This window comes from Chelon labrosus (genome assembly GCF_963514085.1).
Source record: "Chelon labrosus genome assembly, chromosome: 24".
Taxonomy (NCBI): domain Eukaryota; kingdom Metazoa; phylum Chordata; class Actinopteri; order Mugiliformes; family Mugilidae; genus Chelon; species Chelon labrosus.
The window spans coordinates 11,722,697-11,749,398 of record NC_140357.1 but is presented as its reverse complement, the minus strand read 5'-3'; the positions used below and the strand labels follow the sequence as shown (position 1 = coordinate 11,749,398).

Sequence of the window (26,702 nt, the reverse complement as noted above, 5' to 3'; positions counted from 1 at the left end):
AGGATCCAGCACAGGAACAGGATGAGGATCCAGCACAGGAACAGAAGCAGGAGCCGGTCCAGGGACCACCTCGGGAACGGGGGCAGGAGCCAGTCCAGGATCCACCTCGGGAACACGAGCAGGAACCGGGGTCCGAGCCACCTCGAGAACGGGAGAAGAAGCCGGGGTCCGAGCCACCTCGAGAACGGGAGCAGAAGCCGGGGTCCGAGACACCTCGAGAACCAGAGAAGAGGCGACCCTCGGAGCCGGGACGGGAACCAGGGAAGAGGCGACCCTCGGAGCCGGGACGGGAACCAGGGAAGAGGCGACCCTCGGAGCCGGAACGGGAACCAGGGAAGAGGCGAGCCTCGGAGCCGGAACGGGAACCAGGGAAGAGGCGACCCTCGGAGCCGGAACGGGAACCAGGGAAGAAGCGACCCTCGGAGCCAAAGCTGAAGCGACCCTCGGAGCCGGGACAGGAGCCGGAGCTGAGGCGACCCTCGGAGCCGGGACAGGAGCCGGAGCTGAGGCGACCCTCGGAGCCGGAACGGGAACCAGGGAAGAGGCGAGCCTCGGAGCCGGAACGGGAACCAGGGAAGAGGCGACCCTCGGAGCCGGAACGGGAACCAGGGAAGAAGCGACCCTCGGAGCCAAAGCTGAAGCGACCCTCGGAGCCGGGACAGGAGCCGGAGCTGAGGCGACCCTCGGAGCCGGGACAGGAGCCGGAGCTGAAGCGACCCTCGGAGCCGAAGCTGAAGCGACCCTCGGGGCCGAAGCGGTAACCGCTGCGGAGTCCGACCTGGGAGCCGGAGCAGGAACCGCTGCGGAGTCCGACCTGGGAGCCGGAACAGGAGACACAGGAGACAGAGGAGAGACCGACCTGGGAGCCGGAGCAGGAACCGCAGCGGAGGCCGACCTGGGAGCGGGAGCAGGAACCACAGAGGAGTCCGACCTGGGAGCCGGAGCAGGAGACACGGGAGAGTCCGACCTGGGAGCCGGAGCAGGAGACACGGGACAGTCCGACCTGGGAGCCGGAGCAGGAGACACGGGACAGTCCGACCTGGGAGCCGGAGCAGAAGACGCAGGGGAGGCCGACGTGGGAGCCAGAACAGGAGAAGATCGCTGGAGGTTGGCAGGCTGAAGGTCAGCAGGCCGGGGAACCACCACCGTGTGGCTGACAGACTGTTTTACCCTCGGCTGCCGGCCTGCAGGCCTGCCTCCATGGCGTCCACAAGGGCCCGACCTCCCCGTTGGGGCCCTCATGGCCAAACGTGTGCCCGAAAAAAGAGGCTGGTAATCGGGCCTAAGCCAAAGTCTGCTGTCCAGTATTTGCTCCCAGTAACAAGAAATAACTTGCCTCCTTTCCTCCTCATCGAAAGCAGTATAGTCCGCTGGGTCCATTTGTGGACGCGTCATTCTGTTAAGGTTTTGTCCAAGGGGGGAGGTAGGACCTAAACGCAGGACAAAAAGTGAGGAGGCGCGAGTCGGCAAAACAGGTCTTTAATTAAATAAAAAGGAAACAAAAAGCGCTGCAGAAAGAGCAGGATCTCCAGCAAACTAAAATCCAAAACTCTCAAAAGACAAAATAAAGGAGACAAGAGACTCAGGCAAAAAACACTAGAAACACATCGGGGTGGCAAAAACACAGAAGACCAAAAACCATGGGGACACAGGGTAACAAACCATAGGGAATGACGCGACAGGAACAAAGGGGAAGGCAGGGCTATATATGCACACACAAGGAACCAAGGGGTGACGAGACACAGGTGACAGAAATCAAGAGGCACAGGGAGAAACCAATGATCTAATCAACACAGAGAAACACAAGGAGTAAAACAGGAAATCAAAAACTCAACGAAGTAGAACAGGAAACAGGGAGACAAGAAACATGAACAAAACTCAAAACGTGAACACAGAAACAGAACCATGACAAGTAACACTAACTCCCACCACCAGAAACAAGGCCACTAACAGTATGCGTATCCAATACAGTTTGTCTACAAAAAAATAAATAAATGAATAAATCTTCAGATGGTTTTCAAGCATCCTGTATTCTAATGTTAGCTGATCTCCTTGTACATCAACATGAATGAATCAATCTAGTTTAGATTTATTTCTAGTTTATTTAGTTACCAGCTCCAAGGACAGAATCTTTTAAAAGATTCTAACAGTGGTTGAATGAATGAGTTAAACTCCTCTTCCACAGATCAGCCCTCTGAGATCACTGTGTAGATATTTACTGATGTGAAACTCACTGTTGTAGGTTGGGCTGAACGATTAATTGCATTTGCGATAATATCGCGATATGATAAAGCGCGATTTTCTAACCGCAACTTGTGCGATTACAAGGTGGTCACGTGACGCGAGCAACGCGGATGATAAGCTTCTGACCTGGACGATGTCTCTGAGCGGTGCGTGCATCCACGACGGTCGGCTTGTTTACCTGTAATCTGCTACTGCTAGTTTTTTGCAACATGGCTGAATATTTGTACGACTCTGAGGTTGTGGACGAACCATAGCAGCAGCAAATTACTGGTAAACAAGCCGACCGTAGCGGGTGCGCGCGCCGCTCAGAGGTCAGAAGACGTAACACGTAACTCAGGACTCAACCGGGAATAGCACTAGCGTATCATAACAAAGTACTGGTGAAATGAACGAGTTTCGCTGCAGATAATATTATTTAGAGGCTGCGTTTCGATGCCCTAATTCTCTCCTGAACAAGTGCAAATGAAACAAAAGTGATATTGGTGAGTAAATGATGATATTTTATGCTAGAAATAAGGTCCAGGTTGTAAAAAACAGTAGTTTCCCTTTAAATGCACAGTGGCAAAGCCACAGATGTTTCTGTAATGAGCAGTTAAATAAAAATGTATTTATTTCAAGTCATACATCTTTTAATTTAATTCTAACAAATAGGCCTAGCCTATAGGAAAGAACATTTTACACTAAATGTATCTAATATTGTGTTGTTCATATTTAAATCATTCATTATGTTTTGTTGGGAAAAAAATAGGATCAAATAAAAAATAAATAAAAAATCGCATATTAAACCGCAATCGCAATATTGGGGGGAAAAAACGCAATTAGATTATTTTCCCAAATCGTTCAGCCCTAGTTGTAGGTGATGAAAGGGTTGTTGACTCTGTCGCTGCTTTTGAAGCTGACTGGATTTTCTACCGTACAGCCAATCGAATCCTTAACCGTTTTCTAGAAATCCAGAGGAAAAACAACATTAGCTTGAAGCTCATGAACCAAAATGCTACTTTTGTCTTTATACTTCCAGATTGTAGAAGATGATGTTTGGTGTAAAGTCCCAGAGCGATGCTTGAATATGTCACATTCACCTACTAACACCATCATCATGTTTGTACCTTTGTTATGTTGAACTCCTTGGTTTGATTCAACAAGACCATGTCATATAATATCCAAGAATAGCTGACTGGTTCAGCGCCTTTAGTGTTGACTTCACAGGTGAGAGCACAGTGGGTCTTTTCAGCGTCACAGCGTTTGGAGATAGTGGGTCTAGGAACGGCAGCTGATGGAAACAAACATTTAATTAGAGATCAGATGAATAAATAAATTAATATTCAAGACAAACTTCAGTCACAATGTACTTACAGATAACCATGATTTTAGTTGTTCTGATGGCGTCACCGTTGATCTCTGCTGTGTAGCTGCCGCTGTCCTTTGGAATCAGGTTTGAGATGGTCAGCTCTCCAGATGTGGTTTTCAGCGTGCAGCGACCTAAAAGTATAATTGTTAGGTATAATTATAGTTTAATAGTTTTTTTACTTGATTTTCAAAGGGTGAAAAGGGGGGAAGCATCATGTTGTGAGGGGCTGATGCATTTCAGAAAACAGATGTCATCATGAAGAAGGAAGAGTATGTGGATATCTTAAAGCAACATCTCAAAGGAGCAAGTTAGAGCTTGATCTCAAACTGTTTCTAAGTGGAGTAAAAAGTTAATTAATAATTTTCTTTTAAAAGGGTTTTCGCCAACTTTAAACCTGGATTGTGACTGAATGTGTTTTTTGTGTTTTGAGAGATATTTTAAAGGATTATACTTTCTTAAAGAGAACAAGGACTTGACCAACATTCAAAACTCTGTGGATAATCACTGCATACAACCATTAACTGTTAAATAATGAGTGACTGTACCTTTGAAGTCCCCGTAGGAGACAGACTCGCCTCCGTCCCACTTCACAGCAACGGTTGATCCATGTTTCCATACTATACTACTGATAGTAGCAGCAATAGAGCGTACACTAAGGACAACTGTGTCTCCTACTTTCTCGTATTTGTCTGGATTATCTGCAAAATAAAAACAAGTTATTTACATAATTTTATGATATTTACTATATCAGATATTTGATGCTGTGACAACTCACCTGTGTTGGAGATGAGGACCGGGTTGACGACTTGTTTGCTGCTTTTAGCACTGAATGGGTTTATCATCATACACCTGAAGAAAGACGATTTCTCCTCCTAGAAATCCAGTAAAAACTACATTAGATTGAAGCTCATAAAATAAAATCCTGAACATCACAGAGCGATGCATGAATGTGTGAATTACTTCATCTGTCTGTTACTGATTCACACACAAACATTCACCTTTGTTATTTTGAGCTCCTTGGTTTCACTCTTCATCACATCACCTGACCACCAGGTATAGACGACTGGTCCAGTGTCTGTAGTGATGCCTTCACAGGTGAGAACACAGTGGGTCTTTTCAGCATCACAGCTTTCTGACACAGTGGGTGTCATTAGAGTTCAGATGAATAAATTAATATAGAAAACACAAACTTCAGTCATATTTCCTCCACTTACAGATAACCAGGATTTCAGTTGGGACCTGGACTCTGTTGTTGATCTCTGCTGTGTAGCTGCCGCTGTCCTTTAGTGTCAGACCTGAGATGATCAGCTCTCCAGTTGTGGTATTCAGCGTACATCGACCTAAAGGACAATAAGTCATGTTTTTAAGGTTTTTACTTGAATTTTAAGAAGTTATTTACATTTAAAAGCTTTTTAAGATGTTAAAATCTGAATCACTTCAAATAGAAGACGTTAAGCCTGTAAAGATCAACTTCATTTATTAATTACAACTTGTTTTGTTTTTAAGGGTTTCATTAAAGGTGTTAAATACCTTTGAATTTTGGGTAGAAGTCAATCTTGTCTCCATTCCACTCCACAGCGAGTTCTGAATTATGCCTCCATGTTATGCTGGTGATGGGAGCATCCACAGAGCCTGGACTAAGGGCAACTGTGTCTCCTACTTTCTTGTAGATGACTGTAAAATAAAGAACAATATCACATGCATACTACCTCAGTGGTACAGGACTGATATTACTGTGTCATTCATTGCAGTTAATCTCCAGTTATTACAATGCTGACACTTTTTATACTGTTGATATTTATACACTTTTTGCTATTTTGTACTATATTTAGTTAGCTACCTTTATTCTATTCTATATTCATACTTTTTTTCTTTTTTTACTTATGGCTTGAATCGGGACCAGAGAAACAAATTTCGTTCCATCCCATGTACCAAAATGTGTTGAAATGACAATAAAGAATCCTTGAAAATCTGTCATTCTTTAAATTATAAAACTAAACTATATTTGTGTAGCTGTATACTCCTGTAGAACACACAGTAGCCTATCATTTGGGTCTTGGATAAATAGAATATTAATGGAGGAGAACAACACCCCACATTTTATTTACATTGACTTTTTGGACTTAATTTTAATTTGTAGTAAGATAATCTCTCATTTTCATGTTTTATTTCACCACAAAAACACCACAACACTGACACCGACCATCTGAATTGTTTGTTTAGTGCAGAAAATGTAAAAAATACAAATAAATCTCCTTGGGAGGTTAATGTGGTAAACAAGATTTGTTTCTTCATATATTCCTCTATTCTGATAGAAAAACAAGCATGAGTTTCTATGTCTCAAACACTAAACATTAATATACAGTTTTATTTGCTGTGTATATCTCAACAAAACTTAAACTTACCAGAGCTGGTCTGGACAGTTTCCAGAGTTAAAAGTGTGATCAACACGGTGGTTAAAGCTGACTTCATCGTCCTCTAAATTCATTTAAATCAGACAGAAAACACAAATGATACTGCTAACAATGTCAGAAACTATTCCAGGAAACAGAAGCTGTGAATAAAATAAATTAAGCAGTTTTTAAACGACAATCAGGAGCAACCGCGTTTTTTGTGGTGCATTTGTGAAACTGAAAGTAAATACAATTGCGCAGATACTTTTTGTGCACTTTCTCAAAAACGTTTACGGTTTCTGCCGTAAAAAGGCTATTTAATCAAAATATTAATCAATTTATTTATTATTGATAACTTACCTGAGATCACAAAGCGAAGCGCTTGAAACCGATTAAGTTTAGAAACGTTTCCTATTAATTAATTATTTTCCTCAAACTGCCCAGTGCTGCCAACTTGGCGACTTTCTCGCTAAATCCAGCGACTTTCAAATCCTCTTGGAGACTTTTTTTGTCAAAAGCGACTAGCGACAAATCTAGCGACTTTTTCTGGTGTTATTGGAGACTTTTCTGGTTCTGGAGACTCTGATGTGAAAGCACATACTGCCCTCAACAAGCGTGAGGTGCTGCCGTGAGCCCCTCCCCCGTCCCAAAGCACTCGGAGGCAGTCAGTCCATGGGTCAGTCTCACAGTAGCCCCGTGCATTTGCAGTCAGAGCAGAGAGGAGCACAGGAGACTCACGCCACTCCGCGTCCAGACGGCAAATGAATGGCGCATGCGCAAAGCTGCCGCTGATCGCGCCCTGAGATGTAAATGTAAATGTTTCTTCACTGTAGCGTTACACTAAAATAAATAATAAAATAATAATCCATTTAGATTGTTAATTTTGTCAAGTTAAAACCGTTTATACAAAAAATGTTAAAAATGTTCTAATTATGGCAAAAAATGCTCATGTTTTACTGTGACTTGTTGTAGGCTCCTCAGTGGAGCATAAGGTTAGAAACTAAACCAAACTTAAGAAAACTAAACAACAACAACAACAACAACAAAAAAACTTAAGTAACTCTGCCAGTGTCTTTTGAGTCACTTTGCCAATTATGAAATTATTTTGAGAGGTGATGGCCTATTTCAATGGCAAAATAAAAAAACAAAAACAAAAAAACAACCAAGAATCAACCACCCTCTTCTCCTTTGTTGCTAAACTTAGCATAGCTGCTCATTAAGTTAGCAATTTAGCTAATATACACAGCGATATATAAATAAATCATATAAATATGTATATTTATTTATTTTTCACCCGGTCAATTCACTTAGCCAGCTAACGTAGCTTAGCAACTAATTTAGCTAACCCACATACAGTACACAAAGGGCCAAGTGACTTCCCTAAGTTTGCAATATAAGGCCAATTATATTAAATTTAAAACTGTATATAATTTATTTATTTATTTATTTTTCACTGGGTTGGCTAACACCCTCTTAAACTCAACCAACTAACATAGCTTAGCTGCTCATTTAGCTAACCTACATGCAGCATCAGGCTAGTAAGCTAACAGGCTTAATATTAACCAAAAGGGCCAGGTGGTGATATGATTGTAAAATAAAGAGTTTGAAACTAAATATCAGTACTTCTACATTTATCTATTACTTTTCTGGTACATTTTAAACAAACATGTAAAATATGATGCAGCCTTTCACTAAATGGTTTGCCATAACCATTTAACACTGAATAGGTTCTACTTTTGCTCAGTAAAGTTAAATTTTAATCAAGCAAACTTGTAGTTTGTTTACATTTGGCACAGCTGCTGCACAAATTACATTTTTCTTTACCTATTTTTTGATATTTCTTCTGTTAAATACTTGTTTTCACCTCACCAACAGACATCGGTGTCAGAGGAATAATCTGTCAATAAAAATACCTTCCAATCCAATCACAAACAGGAAGCAAGACATTACTCCACCAATAAATCTTAATAATTTTATTGTCTTTGTTCTCATGATTTTTACAAATATGATACTTCTGCAATTCAACTTTAACTGTGCAACACAATGGCATTATGGACTGTTAAACATCCCGAGGGACGCCTGTGACTCCAGGAAGCTGTGAATCCTGCAGACCGAAGGCCGTATATACTTTTTAGTGTCACAAAACAAGAGCTTCACTCCCAGTCACCTCGTCTGCAGGATTCACTAGCAGCGTACAAACATTTTTCACCACTGACGTAATGACGGCTACTGTCCCTCCTCCCACCACGGGTCGGAGGGCGACGTCCCGGGACTCGGGCTCGAAGTAAAGTTGTACAGTCTCTTTGGATGAGGCTGGTGGTACCTGGTCAGAGCTGCAGGGCTGCCTGTCTTTTTAGAAATGGGTGATCTTGCCACGTAGGTTTTTGGGACACCAGTACAGATAAGAACAATGGCATGCAAGACTCACATACAGACCCACTTGTTATTATTATTTTTTAATAGAAAATAAAGATTCTGACATAAGTACAAGCACTGAGCCCTCGCAAACACCCAAAGCGTATTGAAAATCGCACTGAGGACGAACGACGCCTAAACCGACGGCGTTTCTTTTTTAATCGGGGGCTTGCGACGGTTAAAACCATTTCAACACAACAGCTGGCTTCTTTTCATATTCAATAAGTCCTAATCTGAGGACATAATACATCTCACATTTATATTATTTCTTCTTCTACACTTTTTTTTTTTTTGTTTTAAAACTACAAATGTATGTGCTTTTGATTTTAAAAACAACTCGGGGGAGGGAAAACGGAATTTGTAGCTCAACGACAGTCCACCCCACTCTGGCCAATTTATTGCGAATGAAGTGATAACCTCTGAACAGCGACACACACTTCAATATGGCACAAGCATCTTAGAAATGACCTAAATGCGTCGTCGTGGAAGTAGTAGTACTAGTAGTAGTAGTAGTAGTAGTAGTAGTAGTGGGCGAATATCAAAAACCAAACCACACCATATCTAAAAATATTAAGACATTAATCATCAGTAGAAGAGAAATGAAAGGTTTGTTTTCCTCGTTGAAACATGCAGTCTGCCGCTCTGCAAGCTAAACTCCCCTCTGAGCCAAAATAAAATAAAAAAAAATTGAAATAAAATGTTGATTAGCCTCACCAGCCAGGTGACCGATTATACTTCTATTTAAACAGGAGCTGCAGACTTCAAAATCCAGGTCTTTGTGCAGTTGAGGATCTCCCGCTCTTAATCTGAGGGCTGGACGACGATTCCTTCACCCGGACACACACACACAAAAAAAATGCACGTTTATCCAAATAAACTGCACAAAATCTTAACTTAAAGCACTCTTGGGGAACTCCTGTCTAGCTTCACGTCCCACCTTAAGACATCTGATGTGCTCATCTTCGCTTTGGCACACTCCCGCGCTTAATGCGACTACTAATCCCCGCCAAGGGTACTTTTCTTATCTGGAGTGTTGAGGAGATAATGTGCACATGAAGGCATTTTCCTCCAGCCCTTTCTGCCGAGGCCGCGACACGTAAACTAAATCCCTCTCAGCAGCCCCGTCCACCTGCTCACCACATATACCACCACTACAAATAAATAAGGGCAAACTGGTAAAACACAACAACAACAAAAAAATAATAAAAAAGGAGAAAAGAATGAATGTAGTGGCTTCATCGAGTAACACAAAACTCTTAAAGTAACAGATCCATCACCGTCCAGTCCAGTCAAATAAAGAAATATTAGAGGGGAAGGACATATCTAGAGTAGTGGTTGTTTTACAATGTCGAGAGAATGACCGGGCATCAGTTTGTCATGTTGCACCTTCTTTAAAAACGGCTTCATCTTCCTCCTCGGAGGTGATCATGCTCTGTCTTGATCAAAGTCTTTGACCTTTAACCCTTCTCCCCCTCCCTCCCCCCCTTTTCCCCTTCCCCACCAAAACGCTCCTCCCTCCCGCTCAGAAGGGGGGAGGAGGCTTGTTCAGTCGGCGTAGTGCATGATGGACTCCACGTAGTTGCCGGGGAAGAGGCCGGTGGTTCCGTTCATCACGCCCTCGTACCAGCCGTCGTCGTTCTTCTTGATCACGTAGATGATGGCGCCCTCCTGGAACGAGAGCTCGTCCTCTTTGTCGCGGGCGTAGTCGTATATGGCCACCACTGAGGAGAGACAGAAAAGAAAACGTCAAATATAATCACGGCTAACTGTTATCACCTCTATAATTATGTTGTGATCGCACACCTTTCTCCAGGTAGCTGCGTGGAGCCCAGGGTGGATCCTCCTCGGCGTAGGGGTCGCTGTACTCCACCACCGCCGACTCCTCTTCATCCTCGTCGTCCTCGTAGTCCTCGGGCGGCGGCGGAGGAGGTGTGGGCTCCTCGAACACCGGCTCCTCGGAGGGCGGAGGTGGAGGCGGCACGTCTGAGACTAAACAATGATAAATACATAAATAAATAAATAAATCGCCCTCGAGTCGAGAGGAGGCGTGCCGCCGATTCTTCCATGCATCTGAAAACAAACCATGCAGGAGAACTTGGAAAGCATCAACATGCAGCACCATCATGCTCACAAACATGCCTCCATGTTCATATCATGCTCTACATGCTTTCTAAATCTGTATAATGACCGGCCAGCCACCAACATCTGCTCCACAGGGACCTGGAGTCACCTCCCAGTCAGTTTAACTATTTTAAAATGTGGATTAAAAGTTTAAAATCAGCAACACTTACTCATGTGAGTTTGCCCACAGATGTTCCTGATAAAAAGGAAGTTAAACTAGAAAGCTAAATGTGGTGGAGCTGATGTCTGCGGCTCATCATTAAAACTAAAAACAGCAGGAGACGACGACGAACCCGCTGACAGTGACTGACAGCAGGGGGGAGGTGGTGGGGGTGGTCATGCAGAGGGAGCAGAGGAGCTAAAAGCCACTTACTAGTCTCCTGAACTCGGGCCACGAAGCCCATGAGAGGCAGCTGAGGGGTGATCTGCATGGCGGGGGGAGGGGGCGCGAGTGGGCCTGCTATCACCGATCGGTATCAATCGATACGAAGAAGAGACGTGGAGGACAGAGACACCAGAGAAGAAGGTTAGAGAGGAGCACAGGAGGAAGTTAAAGGACAGGAGGAGCTGAGAATAAATGAGACAAGATAGTCAACAATGATTTTAGCAAAGCACAGACATGGAGGACGTGTTCAGACCTGGTACTCAGCTTGTTGTTTATTTACAGACGGAGCGCGACAGGTGAATTTAAAATCCAGGTGTGAACACATGTACTTAAAGCTGAACACTCAGGTTGAATGTTAGTAGCAGGTCTGAACAAAGATAGAGGCATAAAAGATTAGAAAGTTCTGACGAAATGACTATTTGATGAGTAAAATATTATCAATTAACCATTATTCCACTTGTTTAGCCCAATTAACGGTCTAAATCTCAAAGATTTACACTAGTTATTAATTAAAAATGAAAAAAATAATGCAATGTGTTATGTGAATGACGTGTATCTGCCTTTAAAGTTTGTATTTTTAAGAAATTTGCATCTGGAAATGGTTCAATGATCATCCAAACTTCTGTCAATGTCAGTAAAGCTCATAAAATTAAACCAAACCAAATGAAACGAATTTAACCAGGAAGAGGACAGGTTTGACAAATGAAGCAGAAAAGATTGTAAACACGGAGCGCTGGTGAAGATGTGAAGATGATGAGAAATGACAGGAGACGCTTCTTAAATCAGCAGAATGGGGAAAACAAAAGATTAATTTATCTTCCAGTCTTGGTTTTATACTTTCTAAACGCCTCCAGGATCTGGACGGGTCAGATCAGGGCGTACCTTGGTTCTGGGCGAAGTGCGGCCCCCCGTTGAGCTGGCTCTGGTTGTGCACGGCGTTGGGCTGGCCCGTGACGGACGAGGGCCGGCGGTACGGCAGGGAGCCTCCCACCTGAGAGTTCTGGGGCGGCTGCGCGGGGCGGTTCATGCTGTAGAACTGGGGTGCACCTGAGAGGAGGCGACAGCAGGGGGCAGCAGAGGCACGGTTAACTTCTGGTATGAGCTTTTATTTTAAAGTACTTCAATATTACTAAGTCTGTGAAGAAACAATAACAGTAGAATTAAGGTAACCTGCTTGTATCATGCAGAAAAATATTTAATTTTATCTAAAAGTTCAACATTTGCGTTGCAGCTTTGATCAGCCACAGAAAATAACTCAACAACACCATAAATAAAAAGGACAAATAAACACGCAGGAAATAAAAGGAGCGCTCCACCACGCAGCTCATGCATTATACACAGGAACCACATTAACATCATCAACAACAACGACACAGACGCTGGCGGCTAATGAGAAGCTGGGAGGGATGAAGAGCGGGGCGTCCAGCAGCGTCAATGGAGACTCTGAGACAGAAGAGCTGCACGTGTTGAGATAGATGTGTTAAATACTCATCCAATTTAAATATAAGCCTTTTTCTTAAGAGCTGTCTTCGTTATTTAGTTCTGGACAGCTCAAATAAAAGTTTGAGGCTTGAAATAATAATTTAAAAAGGTTCACTGTGGAGTTTTTAAAGCAAAACTCTGATCCTGACTGGAAAAATCTAAACCGTGCAGCTTTACTGAACATCCAGGGTGAGGGTGAGCATGTCAGGATGGAGTGGAGGGGGCGGGGGGGCTGCACTCACCTTGTGCAGGGTTGCCGTAAGTAGCGGGGCCTGTGCCGGTGGGGGCTGTGGAGGCAGGGAGCTGGGGAGGGGGTGGGGGTACAGGCGGGATCTCTATGGGGACGTTGGGGGCCTGTGGGGGGCCGTCTAGGGCAGAAGAAGGGGGCCCGGGGGTCGTGGCGGTGTTGGGGGGAGGCTTAGCGGAGTTGGGCGCATTGGGGGCTGAGAGGAGGGGGGGGGGGGGGTGAAGAGAAGGAAGGAGAGAGAAGAAACGTGAGGGAGGTCAAGAAGAGAGAAGAAGAGAAGACGGGGAGACTCCTAAGATCAGTTAGTTTCAGACACACGGCGGACCCTGCCTCGGAGGGGGGGGGGGGGGGGGGGGGCGCGGGCCGTTACCTGGGAAGGCGGTGGGCGGGGCCGGCGTCGGCACGGCGATGGGCAGGCCCACGCTGCCGGAGCCGCTGTTCTCCCGGCTGCTGCTGCGACTGCTGCTGGGGTGGCTGCCTCCGCTGCTCCCACTGCTGCTGGCGGGGGGGGGGGGGGTCGGCAAAACACGTCAAGACCACAGAGAAACCACGACACACACACGCTCTGATACAAACTGAGTCACGACGCGGGCGTGGTTTGTCTTTTGAGGAAATATAAAGCTAATATTCAACCTGCAGGAAACTCTGGAGCCACGGGAACTAAACTCAGGAACATGGACTTAAAAAACTCCTGGAGAACGTTAAACTAAATGAACCTGAGTGAATTATTAAACAAGAATCCACTCATGCCACCTCTGTTTTCTGTTTTCTGGCTTCTCAGCGTCTCAGTCTAATAAAGCGACACCCTCAAGAGCATTGATGTGTTAGTAGCGAGAGCTGAATGCCTTTGAAATGACCATGTGACAGTGATATTGATAAATATATATATATAAGAAAAGAAAAGGAAGAAAGCAGCCGGAAAGCATCGACGAGGACACGTGAGACAGGTGACAAAGACAAGGAGGTGACGTAAAAGCAGGAAGCATCGGGACGCTCTGTGTGATGATGAAGAGGATGAGCTGAGGATGAAGTAGTGGTGAAGGTGAAGACTCGTGCTGAGAGGAGGAGTCGAGGGGTGGGGGAGGAGGAGGAGGAAGACGTTAGCTGTCACCGGTAGCAGGTGTGTTAAAAACATCTGGGGAGAACAGATGGGACGCAGTGACGACACTTTTTGTTTCTCTAACGGCAGACGATGAAAAGGAGACGGGACGGGACGGTGGGGACGACGCTGCCAAGTTAATTAAGATAATCTCAATCTGGGCTTTGCATTGAGCTACAAACGGTGTAAGGAGTGAGAAGGAGGAGGAGGAGACAAGTGTTCAGAAGCTGGCTCGCATTTTCAGTGTAGAAGAAGAGAGGAGGAAGAGGAGGAGGAGGAGGAGGATAAAGGGGGCTTGTTTAAGGCGAGTAGAGTAGAGAGGCATGCTGGGAGGTGGGATGGGGGTACCTGTACGTGCGGTTCCTCTGATTAACGGATGCAGTGCGTGCAGGGCTCTGCTGGGGGTGCGCCACGTTGCGCGTCGGGCTCGAGACGTAGTCGTTAGGGACAACGGGCGGACGCACCGGCTCGAGCGTCCTATAGGGGGAGTGGCGCCTGCGAGAGGGGTCAGGAGGACAGGAGTCGAGGAGGAGGAGGAGGGAGAGAGGGAGGGAGGCATCCATAGAGGAGTGTAGGGGAAGAGGGGGAGGAAGAGGAGGAGGAGGAGAGCAAGAAACAAACAAGTGCAAACTTAAAAAATGGGGTATGACAGGGGGGTGAACGTTTGGGGCTGAGGTCCACAGGTGGCGTCGGTGGGGGGGGAGGAGTCAGGACGAATGGCGCCGCTGTCGGCTGAAAACTGTCTGCATGTGTTAACTTGATTAAGTGACTTTAACTGAAGCCATATTCTTTAAACTGGCTTAAAGTGATTAACGTCTGTTCTGCTAATGTGCTCTTGAGCCGTCTAATTAAATAAATAAAAATAAAAAAACACAGAAAGTGGTTTCTAAGCCGACAGCGGCGCTCCACCGATGGCGTCCTCTGCTTTTAACACGGGGCAGATCAACAGAAATAAAGCACAACCCCCGTGATAAACCGATCTGGGCCTGCTAAGATGTGCCGGCGTGTACATTTCCCAGCTGGCACGGCGGGGTGACCCATCTCTGAGCGCTGTTGCTATGGCAAAACGTTGCTATGAGGAATGTGGGGCAGCCAGGAGTGGGCGGGGGCTGGGTCACAAACACAAGAAGTTAAAAAAATAAATAAATAAATAAATAAATAAAGTAACGGAGGAGAAATTAAAAGTCACAGAGAAGATGTACCGCCCGGTGTATCATGGAGCGGTGGCTGGTCTGATCGGCAGCATGCGTCTTGGAGGGACAGAGACGACAAAAAGACACCTCTGGAGGGACACAACCAATCAATCGCCACACAAGACTGGAGGTCACGGAGTGGCGGGGGTGAGGGGAGGTGGGGATGGGGGGGTCACACACAAACGCACACATTTTCACGCAGACGGCACCGGACGCCCAGGAAGGTCCCAAAGGTGACAAGAGCACAACATTTAGAAGCTAGCAGAGGACCCTGTGGGACAAAAGACACCTTCAAGAGTGAGGACAGGAAACAGGAAATACCCCCGGAGCTCTGGCAGACTGAAACTCTCACCCTCAGATTATATATTAATCTGTTGTTTACATAAATATGAATTCAAAGTATGATTCAGAAGAGACCAGCTCTTTCCTAGCATCAAAGCTAACAGTAAATCCTCCTTGTGTTCATTCTGATATTCTTATAGCTCTTCGATGCCCTAACTTTATATTTCTTTAACTGGTATTTAATTTAGAGTCCAGTCGATGAACATAATTAAAGCCAGCGTCAAAATAATCCCAAAACAGATGAACCTAATTTCACAAACTTCCACCTTAAAGAGTCTCCCTGAACTTTTTAAAAAGCCGACGCTCCTAAACCCATCTCACCAGGACTCAGCGATGTGAGCCGGAGCTCTAACCCCACCCCCCGGAGGACGCTAACTCAACAAGGAGGTGAAGGGGCGATGATGAAACTCTGAGCAACCATGTGAAGGGCTCGAGGTGAGCAGAGCTACCATCTGATGGGACTCCTGCACGCCGTGCGTCCATCAGAGCATCGGAGCTGGTGTTTACATACCCAAGGGTCCCTTTCCCCGTCATCGGTGGGCTGGGGGGCTTCTGTGTGGGAGGGTTAGTGCGAGGGAGTACGACGCCGCCGACGCCGCCGCCGCCTCCTCCTCCTCCTCCGGCCTTCATGTTCTGAGCGCTGGCCTGTCGCAGAGGGACACGTCCGTTAGATCACAGCAACGACGAAAACAGTCACCTCTTTCTGAATGAAACTGGAGCCAGTTAGCTTAGCATAAACACAGCTAACGTAGCTCTGTGATATCAGCAAACAGCATCTCTGACAAACAGCACAAAACTGAGACTCAGGCTCTTACTTTGAAAGGCTTACCTTAAACCTTTGCAACCACTTTGGTTGATAATAAACAAAATTAGGCAAGCATAGAGAGAGAGAGAGAGAAAGAGAAGAAATCGGGTGATTAGTGCGTCAAAGAGGAAAGGAAAACAACAATTATTCAAGCATGTGGTGCGTCGAGCAGAGCTGGACTCGGGCTCAGCGCTGAGCCGCTCTCACCGGGTTAGTAAACACGAGAATAACTAGAAAGAAACGTGTCACCGGCAGCAGGAGACGGATCTCCTGCTGCCGGTGAAACGACCAAGTCATTGATTTTTTTCTTACGTTACTTGAAAGCTACTGAAACCCAACCGTTAAGTGTTTGACCTCTACAAAGTCCTCTCCATCTGATTTCCTGCAGCGAGCTGAACGTTTACAAAACCACATTTCTATTTCTGAACGGCACGCACACACACGTCTGACCTCTAGACCTTTACAACCAGGACTCAATGACGTGTTTATGAGTCGCGCCACCATCAGCAGTAATCAGGACATTTCTGAGCACCTTGACTCCGTGGCCCATGTCGTCCAGCAGGCTGTAGTCGACGGGCTTTCGGATGTAGCGCACAGGCCTCTCTGGGTTGGCCGGGGCGATGATCTTGTGTGTGCGGGACGTGTTCTTGTTGGTAGTGAGGATGCCGATCTCCCGCCGGGCCACCTTCTCTTTGTGGATGTCCACCGTCTAGAGAACAGGAGGAAGAGGTGCTCGTTATTGTTTTGTTTTTGTTAGATGAGTCAAAGAGGAGATCTGTCAGCTCCTGACCTGTGAGATGTGGTTGATGGAGGACTCCATGCGGCGGAGCTGCGACGCCTGGATGTCCAGCATCTGCAGGACATTGTTGGCTAGTGTGTTGATCAGGTAGGCTACGCTGGCCAGGGACTGGGTAGTGTAGTTCTTGGTCTCCTCCAGCGCCCTCTGCTTGTCTGGAGACTGAAAGACAGAGAGACGGTCAATATCTGAGGACGGTGAGGATGGTTAAACGTCTTGACCACATCAGATTCGAAATACTTACACACTGCACATTTATAGACTAATGAAGCTCAATCTAAAAGGCACTTAAAAAAGTAATTTCCTTCTGTTAGTATCCAAGAAAAAAGATTTATTGTTCTGCATCAAATTTACGCCGCTGTAGCCTACGACTAGCCTGACGAGCCAGACCCACATTAAATGTAGGGTCTGGGCACTCTCCACAGACAGGGCTCAACCGGAGGGGTGGGATAAACGGTTGTCTTTCAAACTCCCTCTCCACGCAACAGGACAGCGCTACAACCAGTCAGAGCAACGAAGAAGGTGACATAGTCAGAGCGACGGAAAAGAGAGTTCCTTGCATGTGTTGTGGAAAAAACTTATCCTAATAGATATTAAATAGTTCTTGTTGCATCCTGTTTTTTTTTTTTTTTTTATGAGTTCGCCTACAGGTTGAGTTTCTCCTGCATTAATCATTTTTAAGCTGTGGATCAAACTTTTGCCGTATCCGGTTGGCAAAACTCCAAATACATCCTTTCTTTTGTAAGAACGACCTCAGTGCAGTTTCTTGTTCTTTTCTCTGAGAAAAGCTTAACTTCAAGTCTTTCAGAGTGGCGGCCAAAGCCGATTGGAAAGAAAGTTGTTCGCTAGCAGCAGCCATCGCTCTGGTAGTTCTAGCAGGATGGGGAACTCACGCGTAATTCACTTAACTTATGGTCGCAGGTCAGTCGTCATCATGTTAAGCCTGCCCACCGACTCGTGATTGGCCCGGTACATCTTGGATTTTTCGAAATCTCAAGTCAACGGAGAGTAACTAGACTGACCCTGGAAGCAAATGTAATTTGCTGCCGCTAGGGGCGCGTCTAGATTCTAGGCTAGCCTACGACGCAAATACGCTAAATTACGGGATGTGATAGAAGCAGTGGGAACGCAACTACAATCCCTAAAGATGTTGCAGGGGTTTCAGAAAAGCAGCAACCGTTGTTCAACATTTATTTGCTCCAACATGAGCTGCTCAGTTTTAAACGCCACAGAGAAACTGAAACAGAACGACGTCAACACACCAGCGGACAAGTGTAGAAGTTAAACCCGGAGCAGGACACACATGTCGGCTATGAGGTAGATACACTGCAAGTATAAACTATAAATCATGTGAATAACGAGGAAGAAGAAGAGGGAGAGGAGCAGGAGTAGAAAAAGGACGTAGAAGAAAGGCCAGAAAAGAAATAGGACGAAGAAGAGGGGAGCTGATCTGAGAGTCTGATGTTTAAATTGTTTAAAACAATCTGCAGCAGACGACCAGTAAACAAACACTAGGTCACAGCAGCCTTTGGGTTACGACTGGATATTGACCGATGGATCGTATTTAAGATCAAAACCAACAGCCCGCCCCCCCCAAATAAATCTAGGACACGATATTGACCACATCTCAGATGTAAATCAGCCGCTGGTACAACACAGTCGACGTGAAGCGAATCAGAATAAAGCCGGCTCTGATTTCTTCGGTCTCCGCTGACACAACAAGAGGCAATAAAGCTACGAGCCGGGGGTGTCCCCACCACTCCAAACAGCGGCAAACCTCAGAGGAAATAAGTCTGCTGCTCTCTTTCAGCGCTGAAAGCAGAGCGACACATTTCTAAAGAATTAACAGAGAGAGAGACAGAATCAAACTCATTTCGGCGAGCCGGCCGGCGAACAAACAAACAAACCGCACCGTGTGAAGGGCGTGTGGGAGGACGAAGGATTGTCAAGAAGAGTATGGAGACAAACAGGTCCTCAAACAGGTTCAGGGCAGGAGAGACATTTTTTAAAGTATTAATCAGCAAAACGCACAGACTTGTTTCCTAGAAGGTGCAGCTGGTGATGAATGTTTGGGACCGAAACGTCTATAAATAACGTGTTTAACTTCCTCAAAGATAAAAAGACAGGACTTAAGGAGGTTAAGTATCAGTATAAATTTCCTCCCAGTGATTACTTGTGTCTAACTGGACTATAAATGTTATTACACATCTGACAGCAGCTGGAAAAAACCTTCCAGAGTGAGAAGAGAGCAGGGCAACCCGCCAGACAGCAAGCTGCCAACATCCTCCTCCTCCTCCTCCTCCCTCTTCTTCTTCTTCTTAACCTGTCAGACCTGATCAGCCCTGCTCATCAGGGATGTCAGACTTCAGTATCACACCTGTCAAAACCGCTTTCCACCAACACCAACACTTCTCACCTATCAAAGCCTGTAAAGATGAGATCACACCTGCAGAACAGGGGGAAAAGGGCTGAATGGATCCGTCTACACACGAGCCTCATGCAAATCAGCAGCAGTTATTTGACTATGTTGGGCCCTTACATGAAACACTAAACTGTCCTTTTCCATCATAACATCCAAGCCCGAGTGAAAACCTTTTAATTCCGACACTTTTAACGCGTTTACATGTGCATTATTTAGGTGTAATAACGTGGCTGCAACGTTAAGTCGCAGCGCTTCAGCCACACATCGTAAATCAGGTGTTTATAATCTGGCGGTTTATGACCAGAGATTAGTCAATAAACATCTAACATCTCTCACAGGTGTGTGTAATCACCTGGCTGCTGTGGCGCGAGTGATAGATCCCCGCAAATCAATCTCCACGGTGCCTGTTTTGGTGATTTTAAACCATTGGTGCTGCTGTTAGCTAACAAGCTAGCCGGCTAACCCGTAGCTCACGATGGATGCTCAAGCAGCACTACGTCGCTATATTAAGAAAAACGTGACCCTTAAAGAAACGCTGATACATTTTCACGAGTGTAGTGGCAAAATGACAACACGTCAGTTTGTTTTTTTGATTTAAAAGCAGCAAAAGAGAGGTTGTTTTCGCGTTAGCCTCCGCTAGCTAACACAGCTAGCCTAGCAACAGCTCGCCCCACCGTGATGCCCGTCAGAGAAAAAACAAAAACAAACAAACTACCCCCTTCTTCCCTTCCGCGCTTCTGACAGCCTACCTGGACATAGTTGCTCTCGCAGTACTCCGCGACCCTTTCCAAATTGGTGAAGCTGTCTAGTAGTGCGCTTCGTCCTGCTGGAATCTCCTCTTCCAGAAGCATTTGTAGCTCCGCCATTTTCACATCTTTAGCGGAGAGAGAGGTGTGCGCGCTCTCTGGCGCCGCCGCCGCTGCGGCCGTGTGCGGTACTGCAGGGCTCTCCCAACAGCTGGTAGGGGTTCCCAGAAATTAATAAGGTCTAAATCAGAAATGTATTAAAGCTTCCTGCACCCTGATTAATGCTATAGAGGCTGAATAGTGTGCAAAATTAGATTTATTTGATTAGTTTTCAGTTTAGAAAAAAAAAACAAGTGAATAAAATACTTTAAACTTTAAATTCATTAGCTTTTATTCAGGTTTTTATTCATTTTTTATTCCCTCTGAAGCTTCAGCTGCAAACACTAGGTCAAAAGCTAGAAAATTATTCAAGTTTACAGCTTCATAATTAAATATAAGCAGTTATGTATAAAAAAAAAAAAACACAAACTCATTTAAAGTCTTTATACAGATTTAATAAGACGTCTTTAAAAAAAAAAAGGAATGAAACATCCAAATGCGGTGTTGTCCGTCTGAATAGACAATTAAATGTCCAAGCCACTAGGAATTTTGTCTCAAGGCTGTTGATCGAGGAGTTTTTTCTTCCCCACAACGTAATTGATCATTAGAGCCGGCGGTGGGATTCCTCCAACGAGTGCAATCATGTAAAGTTATTAATGTGCTTTAAGGCCTCCAAATATTGTGCAGAAAAAAAAAGCACCAGAAAGACAGTGACTGGAAGACAGTGCTGGTTTGACTTGTGTGCAAAGATCTGAGCCTTTAAAACGATATAAAAATGTAGCTGGGAAATGATTTCGGACACGTTTATTTAACCAGTGTGTCGTGGTTTTAGCTTCTCCTGCTGACGGTGATCCAGGTTTCGTCCTTCGGCGAGGACACCAGCTCAGATCGGACCTCCGCCACTTGCCCCTTCAGCCGCTGGAGCTTCAGCTGCCGCGCCAACGTGCTGAGCAGGACGGTGGCTACGGTGTAGGCGAACCTGACGGAGATCAGATTAAATAAATGAAAACAGAGTGAGTGGTTCGTTTAGGTTTGAGGGAGTTTGTGTGTTTAGGTTTTTTGAACGTACCTGAGCTCTGGACACGTTTGATTCCCTGAGAAACCGAGCAGACAGAAGCTCTTCCTGGCTGATTCCTCCTCAAATCGATCTGGGTTGAACCTGTGGGATGTCAAAGTAGAAACTGGACGAATTAGAACTGAAACAAGGTGGAAAAACCAACAACATGAGGCTATTTTAACTGCAAAGTTTCAGTAAGTTATGGTTCAATGGCAACTGGGAATTTACAAACTCCAGCATGAATTAAATCTAAGGAGACGCCACCAGAAGCCGGACGTCCTACTTGGTATTTCAGGTGAAATGTCAGAGGTGTGAAAAGTGAACCTGTATGGGGTGCTCCAGGTGTCAGCGTCCTGCAGGACCACCCCCAAGGCGTAGATCACCAGAGTCTGAAACATGACAACAAAGGAAACAAACATCTAAATGAATATTTCTTTGACCACGTTCCCACATTTAAATAAAAAGCTTCAGAGGCCGTTTATCTAAATATAAAAACCTGATGGATACTGTTTGATTGGAGCTGGTAAAAGAGAAACAAACAGGAAGACAGCTGCAGAGAGCAGGAATCCTAATACCTCTTTGGGGATGACCTGCTGATCGACTTTACCCTCCACTTCCTGAAGCCGAGCCGCGACGGGCGTCAGCTTGGCCGTCCTCACCGTCTCGTTGAGGACCTGCTGGCAGTATCTTTTCAGAGCGGCGGACATTCGATGAGACCAGCGGATAAGAATAATAATAAGGACGGCTCGAGAAGAGCATCTGTCTCACCTGAGCTGAGGAATCTTGTCCAAGGAAACCGGATCGGAGCCGAAAACGTCCTCCAGCTCCTGGCACAGCTTGTCCTGGACTTCCTCTGAGGCGGACAGGAAGTGAAGCGCCCAAATACACACTGGGAAAGCACAGGGACGCACATATTTTGCAGGGATTGAAAGCATGGCAGTCAATATAACTGCAGCAGTGATTGGTTGAAGTGTTTTGTTGTTGCTGGTCACTTACAGTTAGCGGTGATGACACATCCAGCCAAAGTGAAAACCATGCAGTCCTCCATGATCTGAAACAAACAAACAACGCTCTCAATCTCAATCGCACTTATTTCTGATACTTGCGGAAACCGGTTTTCCGGTTTCTTCCTCTCTCACCTGTCGCTCCGTGAGGCTGGACTGAAGCAGAGTGTCCACAAACACCGTCTGCTTCCTCTGGGCTTTCCTCTCCTTGGCCACCGACAGCAGCACAGACTCCATCTCTGACAGGGCTGACGAGCCAGGAAGAAATAAATCTTTTAAAATGCATCCCAAATTTACTTCTGCCAAGTCTGACAACTGTCCTTGGCAGATAAATCAATACAGATCCCTCCAAACAGTGGCTGTTTGCCGATTGAGGTGGATGTGCGCAGTCTCCAGTTTCTAGCTGTGTGGCTTTAAAAGAGGCTTTAAATCCAGATCAGATAACGCCGGAGCCTCTCAATCTCCACACAGAACCACGTCAACACGCAGCAGGTGTGAGGCAGCGGGAGCAGAGGCTGGACTCGCTCACCCTTCTCATAACGTCCCTTCCTGCTGGAGCTCTTCTCCAGGGAGCCGTCCAAGTAGCCTTTTCCAATTTCCGACCAGATCTGGGGAGTTAGAAGAGAAATTAAACCCAAAACTGTAAGTTTTCTGTCCACTGTGGTGAAACTAGAGCACATATTTCACCCATAACGCCTTAAATATCCCAGTAAATGTGTTTTTTTTAAAGCTTTCTCACCGCGTCGTGATTCTTGCGGAAGGAAATGACCTCTGCGTCGTCTTTGAAGCGCTCCCCCAGAGCCAGCTGGGTCACCGTCTTCATGGCCAGGCCCAGCATGTGGGCGCACAGTGGGGTGTGCTGAGCCTCCGGGAACGACCTCCACTTTCCCACCAGCTCCTCCACCAGCTACGAAACCAAACATCAGTCAGCTGAGGAAGCACGCGGATGATGTTTCTCAGGAGCAAACAAGCGTGTTCACCTTGAGCACAAGAGGAAAGTTGTTCTTCAGGGTGTTGTTGATGGCGCTCTCGTACACCTTCTTCCTTATCACCGTCTCGCTGGCCCCGCCTCCCATACCTGACTGGTAACCTAGCAGCGACTTCAGCATCGTCTCAAAGGAGTCAGCTAAAAGCAAAAAGCATAAAAGGGAACAACTCTCAACCTCAACGTGTATGAGAATAATCTGATTTCCACATTGTCGAGGACACTCCGCGAGGCATCAACTCAGGTCAGACTGGTTGCCTTACTCGTGTGGTTGGGGTTGATGTGTTGCCGTAGCTGGTTGACGGAGCCCAGGCTGACCACCGGACGACCGCCGAACCAGAACGAGGCCACAGACCCAAACTCCTGATGCAGACTGACGAGGAACTCGTGCAGACTTCCTCTGTTCACGATGTCCTGCAGGTTTCCATCCCTGAGGGAGCAGTGGAACAGAGCATGAGTGGTTTCAGTGTATGTGATTTAAAAGAAAAACATCCTGTGCATGAATAAAGGAAGATTGCTTACTTCTCATCTGTGGGGTTGAGACCTGGGATACCAGAGGCCCTTCTGGACGACTGAAAACACAATATATGATAAAATAAATGTGATTTGGATTATTTATGCCTATAATTGCGTTCACGTAAATGTTTTAATTGACAAAGTTGTGTATGCCTGTCCTAAATCCGGCTAGATCATTTAAAAAGGCGTTCCACTCAGCTGCACGGAATCTCATTGAAAAATCCGTATATTCAACACTTCCTTGTTTACACTGTACTAACTACATACATTGTACGTTATAATTTAAGTTTAACAGATCAGTTATTTATATTGGGTAAATTCGGCATACAAGTTGTACACCTGAAAGGATCTTATTAAAAAAACATGTCACGTGTTTTATCTTGTTACTGCTTCCCACGACTTTTTATAGTTGTGTATCACTAAATTAGGTTAATTATTGTCAAGTTAAATCAATGCCGAATTTTTACAAACGTCTTATAGACTTGGTATTTATCTTCAACTGTGTTATACAAGACGTCCCAGCTTCTGTATGAGAAAGGACACGTCAAAGAAACCCCCTTTCGAATGGGACCCTTGCAGCCTTGCAGCGCTAATGTACCTAGCTAGCTAGCTTTAAACTTACCGGGTACAAATAGAGAACAGCGCCGACCAAGATGATGACAAAAGTCACGGCGAAGATGGCAAAGTCCAGCATGACTACTCGCTTTTATCGGCGCTGTTTTTGCCAACTTCTACTCATGGATATTTGGATGTTTCCACCAAAACTGATAACACCGTTACCACGTCAACAAAAACTGCAGGGCTATGATTGTTTATCTGCGCTCGACTACACATCCTGGACGGGAAACTAATGGAACTCAGAAGGAATCGATGATCCAACTCTTTGAATGGACCGTTTACAAGTGACTGGTTTTAATGTTAATACTCAACTTAAACTATTTATTTATTGTTCATAATTTAGCTGCTTTCAGATAATATTATTAAATAGATTTTTTTAAAGGCTGCCATTGTTTATAACTACTTGTAATTCAATTTCTTTACAATTAATGGACATTTTTTGACGTTTTCAAGTCAAAGAACGGTTTCTGTTCACTTTCTGTCACAATTTACACTTTGATTAACACTTCAAACCTCTATTTCAGAGTTTACACAACACTTTCAGGTCAATTTATCACATTACTGTCATTTCAGCTCTTTTTGGTGCTTCTCTTTTAGCACTTTAGCTTCTGACGCTTCTTAGTTTAAAGGCAGGACTTCTAATATAGGTTCACACCTGTTCCCCCTCTGCTAGTATCAGAAGTGTCTAATTCCCTCTGGGTTAAATAAAGAAGCACTTGTTGGGTTTGTTAAAATCCTGTATTTAAAATGAGACAAACACGTTTCAAAAATACAAAAATAATCTATAAGACATTTACAGTCTGCAAAAACATGTGCAAAAAGACGATAAATATAGAAGTGTGCAGTAATTTCTTTCTCAGGCGGTAATTTCTGATTTGTCCTCTGCCTTCGGAGGCTCGATCTCCATGGCCATCAGGTAAACTGAGGAGGAAAGACAAGAAGACAGGTGTTTAAGGTGGAGTTGCGTTTAGATCGGTGGATAAAGCAGCACAGGGTCTCGTCTCTCACCTTCAGTGTAGTCGGTCTCAGGTCTGGTGGCGATAAAAATCCAGGCCAGGCCCACCAGCAGAGCCACCACCAGGTTGACGGTCACCCACGGGTGGAGGATCTGGTGCTCCGACCCTGGAGGCCTAGAGCGGAAACAGTTCACGAATCAAATCCAGGCTTTATAATAAACCCAGACCCTTAAAACGGCTGCGGAGGGCTCACCATAACGTTGAGTTGAAGGAGGGGTAGAGGTTGATTCGATCGCTGGTCATCTGCTGGCTCAGAGAGAGGACGAGCGCTGAGAATACACTGAAACAAGCAAAGAGCGTCAACGGAAACCGAAACAACACGGTCGTCGTAATCACCGTCTGGAGGGCGGAGGACTCACAGAACGAGGCGAGAGCAACCGGATCAGCGTGATGAACTCCCGCACAGCCATGGAGCCTTTAGCCAGATTCACCCTGAAAACAAAACATCAGTGATCTTCTTGGAAGTTCTTCATATGGAGCACGGGGTGAGACTCAGTCTGGTTTACCTGTCGAACGCGGCCACGGTGCTGATGGCCAGCAGCATGTAGAGCAGGGACTGGGAGGGGTACGCCAGGCTGTGGTACTGCTCCAGGAGGTTGGACAGAGCGGTGAGGTGCTGCCCGGCCAGCATGTACACCACCACCACGTTCCACACGGCGTAGCCCGCCAGGAAGCCGTGACAGTACAGACCGAACATCCTGAAACACAAAGAGACGGGAGGGGAGACATTCAGCCACTGTTCTATCTACACACTGTGCTACTTTATTAGTATAACAGTCATCTCTTGTTCACCTGAAGCCTTCGTGGACTCTGAGAGAAACGTCTCTGGTCGTCCACGTCGGCTGCATGTGCTGGAAGTCTATGATGTTTTCAGTCTGTTCGCTGGTCTTCCTCCAGTCTGAGCGCTCCGCAGCCTGGAAACGCTCTGCAGGAGAACAAACAAGGTGAAAGTGAGAATTTCAACTTAACAGCCTCGACTGCAGCATCGTGTTTATCTGTCACTCACTGTTCCTCTCCACAAAGACCTTCCCGACCGGCTGGCTCTGACCCTGAGGGGCCGTGAACAGGGAGTGCTGGGGGATGGGAGGAGGGGTGTCGGTGATAATGTCGCCCTCTTCCACGTCCAACTCTTCAGGGAGGTGCGACTCAGCGACTTTTGACCTCCTATAAAATAAAAGAAAAGAAAAGACAGTCCCACGTCTCAAATATCAAACTTTACTACATGATTCTACATTTAACATCATTTTGTAAAGAGCATTTTTACTTTTTCTTCCTGTGTTTTCTAACCACTTCCTCTCCATCTGTGGTCTGATCCGCTGTGTCTCCGTTCACCAGTTCGGCTTGGTCGTCTTCAAGGTCTGAAATCACG

At 45.7% G+C, this 26,702-nt stretch overlaps 3 protein-coding genes and 1 pseudogene across 15 annotated transcripts in view; all 4 read right to left on the bottom strand.

Moving 5' to 3' along the window:
* The window catches only part of abi2b (abl-interactor 2b), a 50,725-nt gene extending 30,530 nt beyond the window's left edge, over nt 1–20,195 (bottom strand). The window contains exons 1-12 of one of the 10 annotated variants that reach the window (XM_084574056.1): nt 20,042–20,195; nt 16,865–17,032; nt 16,607–16,783; nt 15,781–15,914; nt 14,083–14,229; nt 13,006–13,133; nt 12,631–12,831; nt 11,789–11,953; nt 10,895–10,978; nt 10,204–10,389; nt 9,902–10,121; nt 7,944–9,227 (exon numbers count right to left, since the gene is read on the bottom strand). In XM_084574056.1, coding sequence (XP_084430182.1) covers nt 9,946–10,121; nt 10,204–10,389; nt 10,895–10,978; nt 11,789–11,953; nt 12,631–12,831; nt 13,006–13,133; nt 14,083–14,229; nt 15,781–15,914; nt 16,607–16,783; nt 16,865–17,032; nt 20,042–20,158 — 1,683 coding nt within the window. In that variant the 5' untranslated portion in view covers nt 20,159–20,195 and the 3' untranslated portion in view covers nt 7,944–9,227; nt 9,902–9,945. Of the gene's footprint in view, nt 1–7,943; nt 9,228–9,901; nt 10,122–10,203; nt 10,390–10,894; nt 10,982–11,788; nt 11,954–12,630; nt 12,832–13,005; nt 13,134–14,082; nt 14,230–15,780; nt 15,915–16,606; nt 16,784–16,864; nt 17,033–20,041 lie in introns of those variants that run through there. The other 9 variants (XR_014699779.1, XM_084574055.1, XM_084574057.1 and 6 more) reach the window with 9 other exon arrangements.
* On the bottom strand, nt 1,139–6,728 carry LOC311509059 (T-lymphocyte surface antigen Ly-9-like). 3 transcript variants are annotated; one of them, XM_084574099.1, is made up of 10 exons: nt 6,346–6,728; nt 5,998–6,070; nt 5,123–5,266; nt 4,807–4,932; nt 4,591–4,679; nt 4,368–4,464; nt 4,138–4,290; nt 3,598–3,723; nt 3,351–3,514; nt 1,139–3,186 (listed from the first exon to the last, which is right to left on the bottom strand). In XM_084574099.1, the coding sequence occupies exons 2-10, from the start codon at nt 6,062–6,064 to the stop codon at nt 3,091–3,093; spliced, it is 1,062 nt and encodes a 353-aa protein (XP_084430225.1). In that variant the 5' UTR covers nt 6,065–6,070; nt 6,346–6,728; the 3' UTR covers nt 1,139–3,090. The 3 variants fall into 3 exon arrangements, with proteins under 3 accessions (XP_084430225.1, XP_084430227.1, XP_084430226.1); XM_084574101.1 differs by having other exon boundaries at nt 1,139–1,430; XM_084574100.1 differs by lacking the exon at nt 6,346–6,728 and having other exon boundaries at nt 5,998–6,248.
* Nucleotides 20,196–20,526: 331 nt separating the features above from the next.
* cyp20a1 (cytochrome P450, family 20, subfamily A, polypeptide 1) lies at nt 20,527–24,630 on the bottom strand. The gene is made up of 13 exons (XM_084574882.1): nt 24,322–24,630; nt 23,706–23,755; nt 23,447–23,613; nt 23,179–23,324; nt 22,938–23,105; nt 22,728–22,806; nt 22,334–22,446; nt 22,191–22,245; nt 21,963–22,083; nt 21,770–21,881; nt 21,519–21,583; nt 21,207–21,296; nt 20,527–21,116 (listed from the first exon to the last, which is right to left on the bottom strand). Exons 1-13 carry the CDS (start codon nt 24,391–24,393, stop codon nt 20,966–20,968), a joined length of 1,389 nt encoding a protein of 462 aa, XP_084431008.1. The 5' UTR covers nt 24,394–24,630; the 3' UTR covers nt 20,527–20,965.
* Nucleotides 24,631–25,033: 403 nt separating this feature from the next.
* Nucleotides 25,034–26,702, bottom strand: part of LOC311509568 (transmembrane protein 237B-like) — a 3,830-nt pseudogene continuing 2,161 nt past the window's right edge. The window contains exons 7-13 of the transcript XR_014699906.1: nt 26,598–26,691; nt 26,340–26,497; nt 26,126–26,258; nt 25,840–26,031; nt 25,527–25,765; nt 25,326–25,447; nt 25,034–25,238 (exon numbers count right to left, since the gene is read on the bottom strand). The product of XR_014699906.1 is annotated as a transmembrane protein 237B-like (transcript). The remainder of the gene's footprint in view (nt 25,239–25,325; nt 25,448–25,526; nt 25,766–25,839; nt 26,032–26,125; nt 26,259–26,339; nt 26,498–26,597; nt 26,692–26,702) is intronic.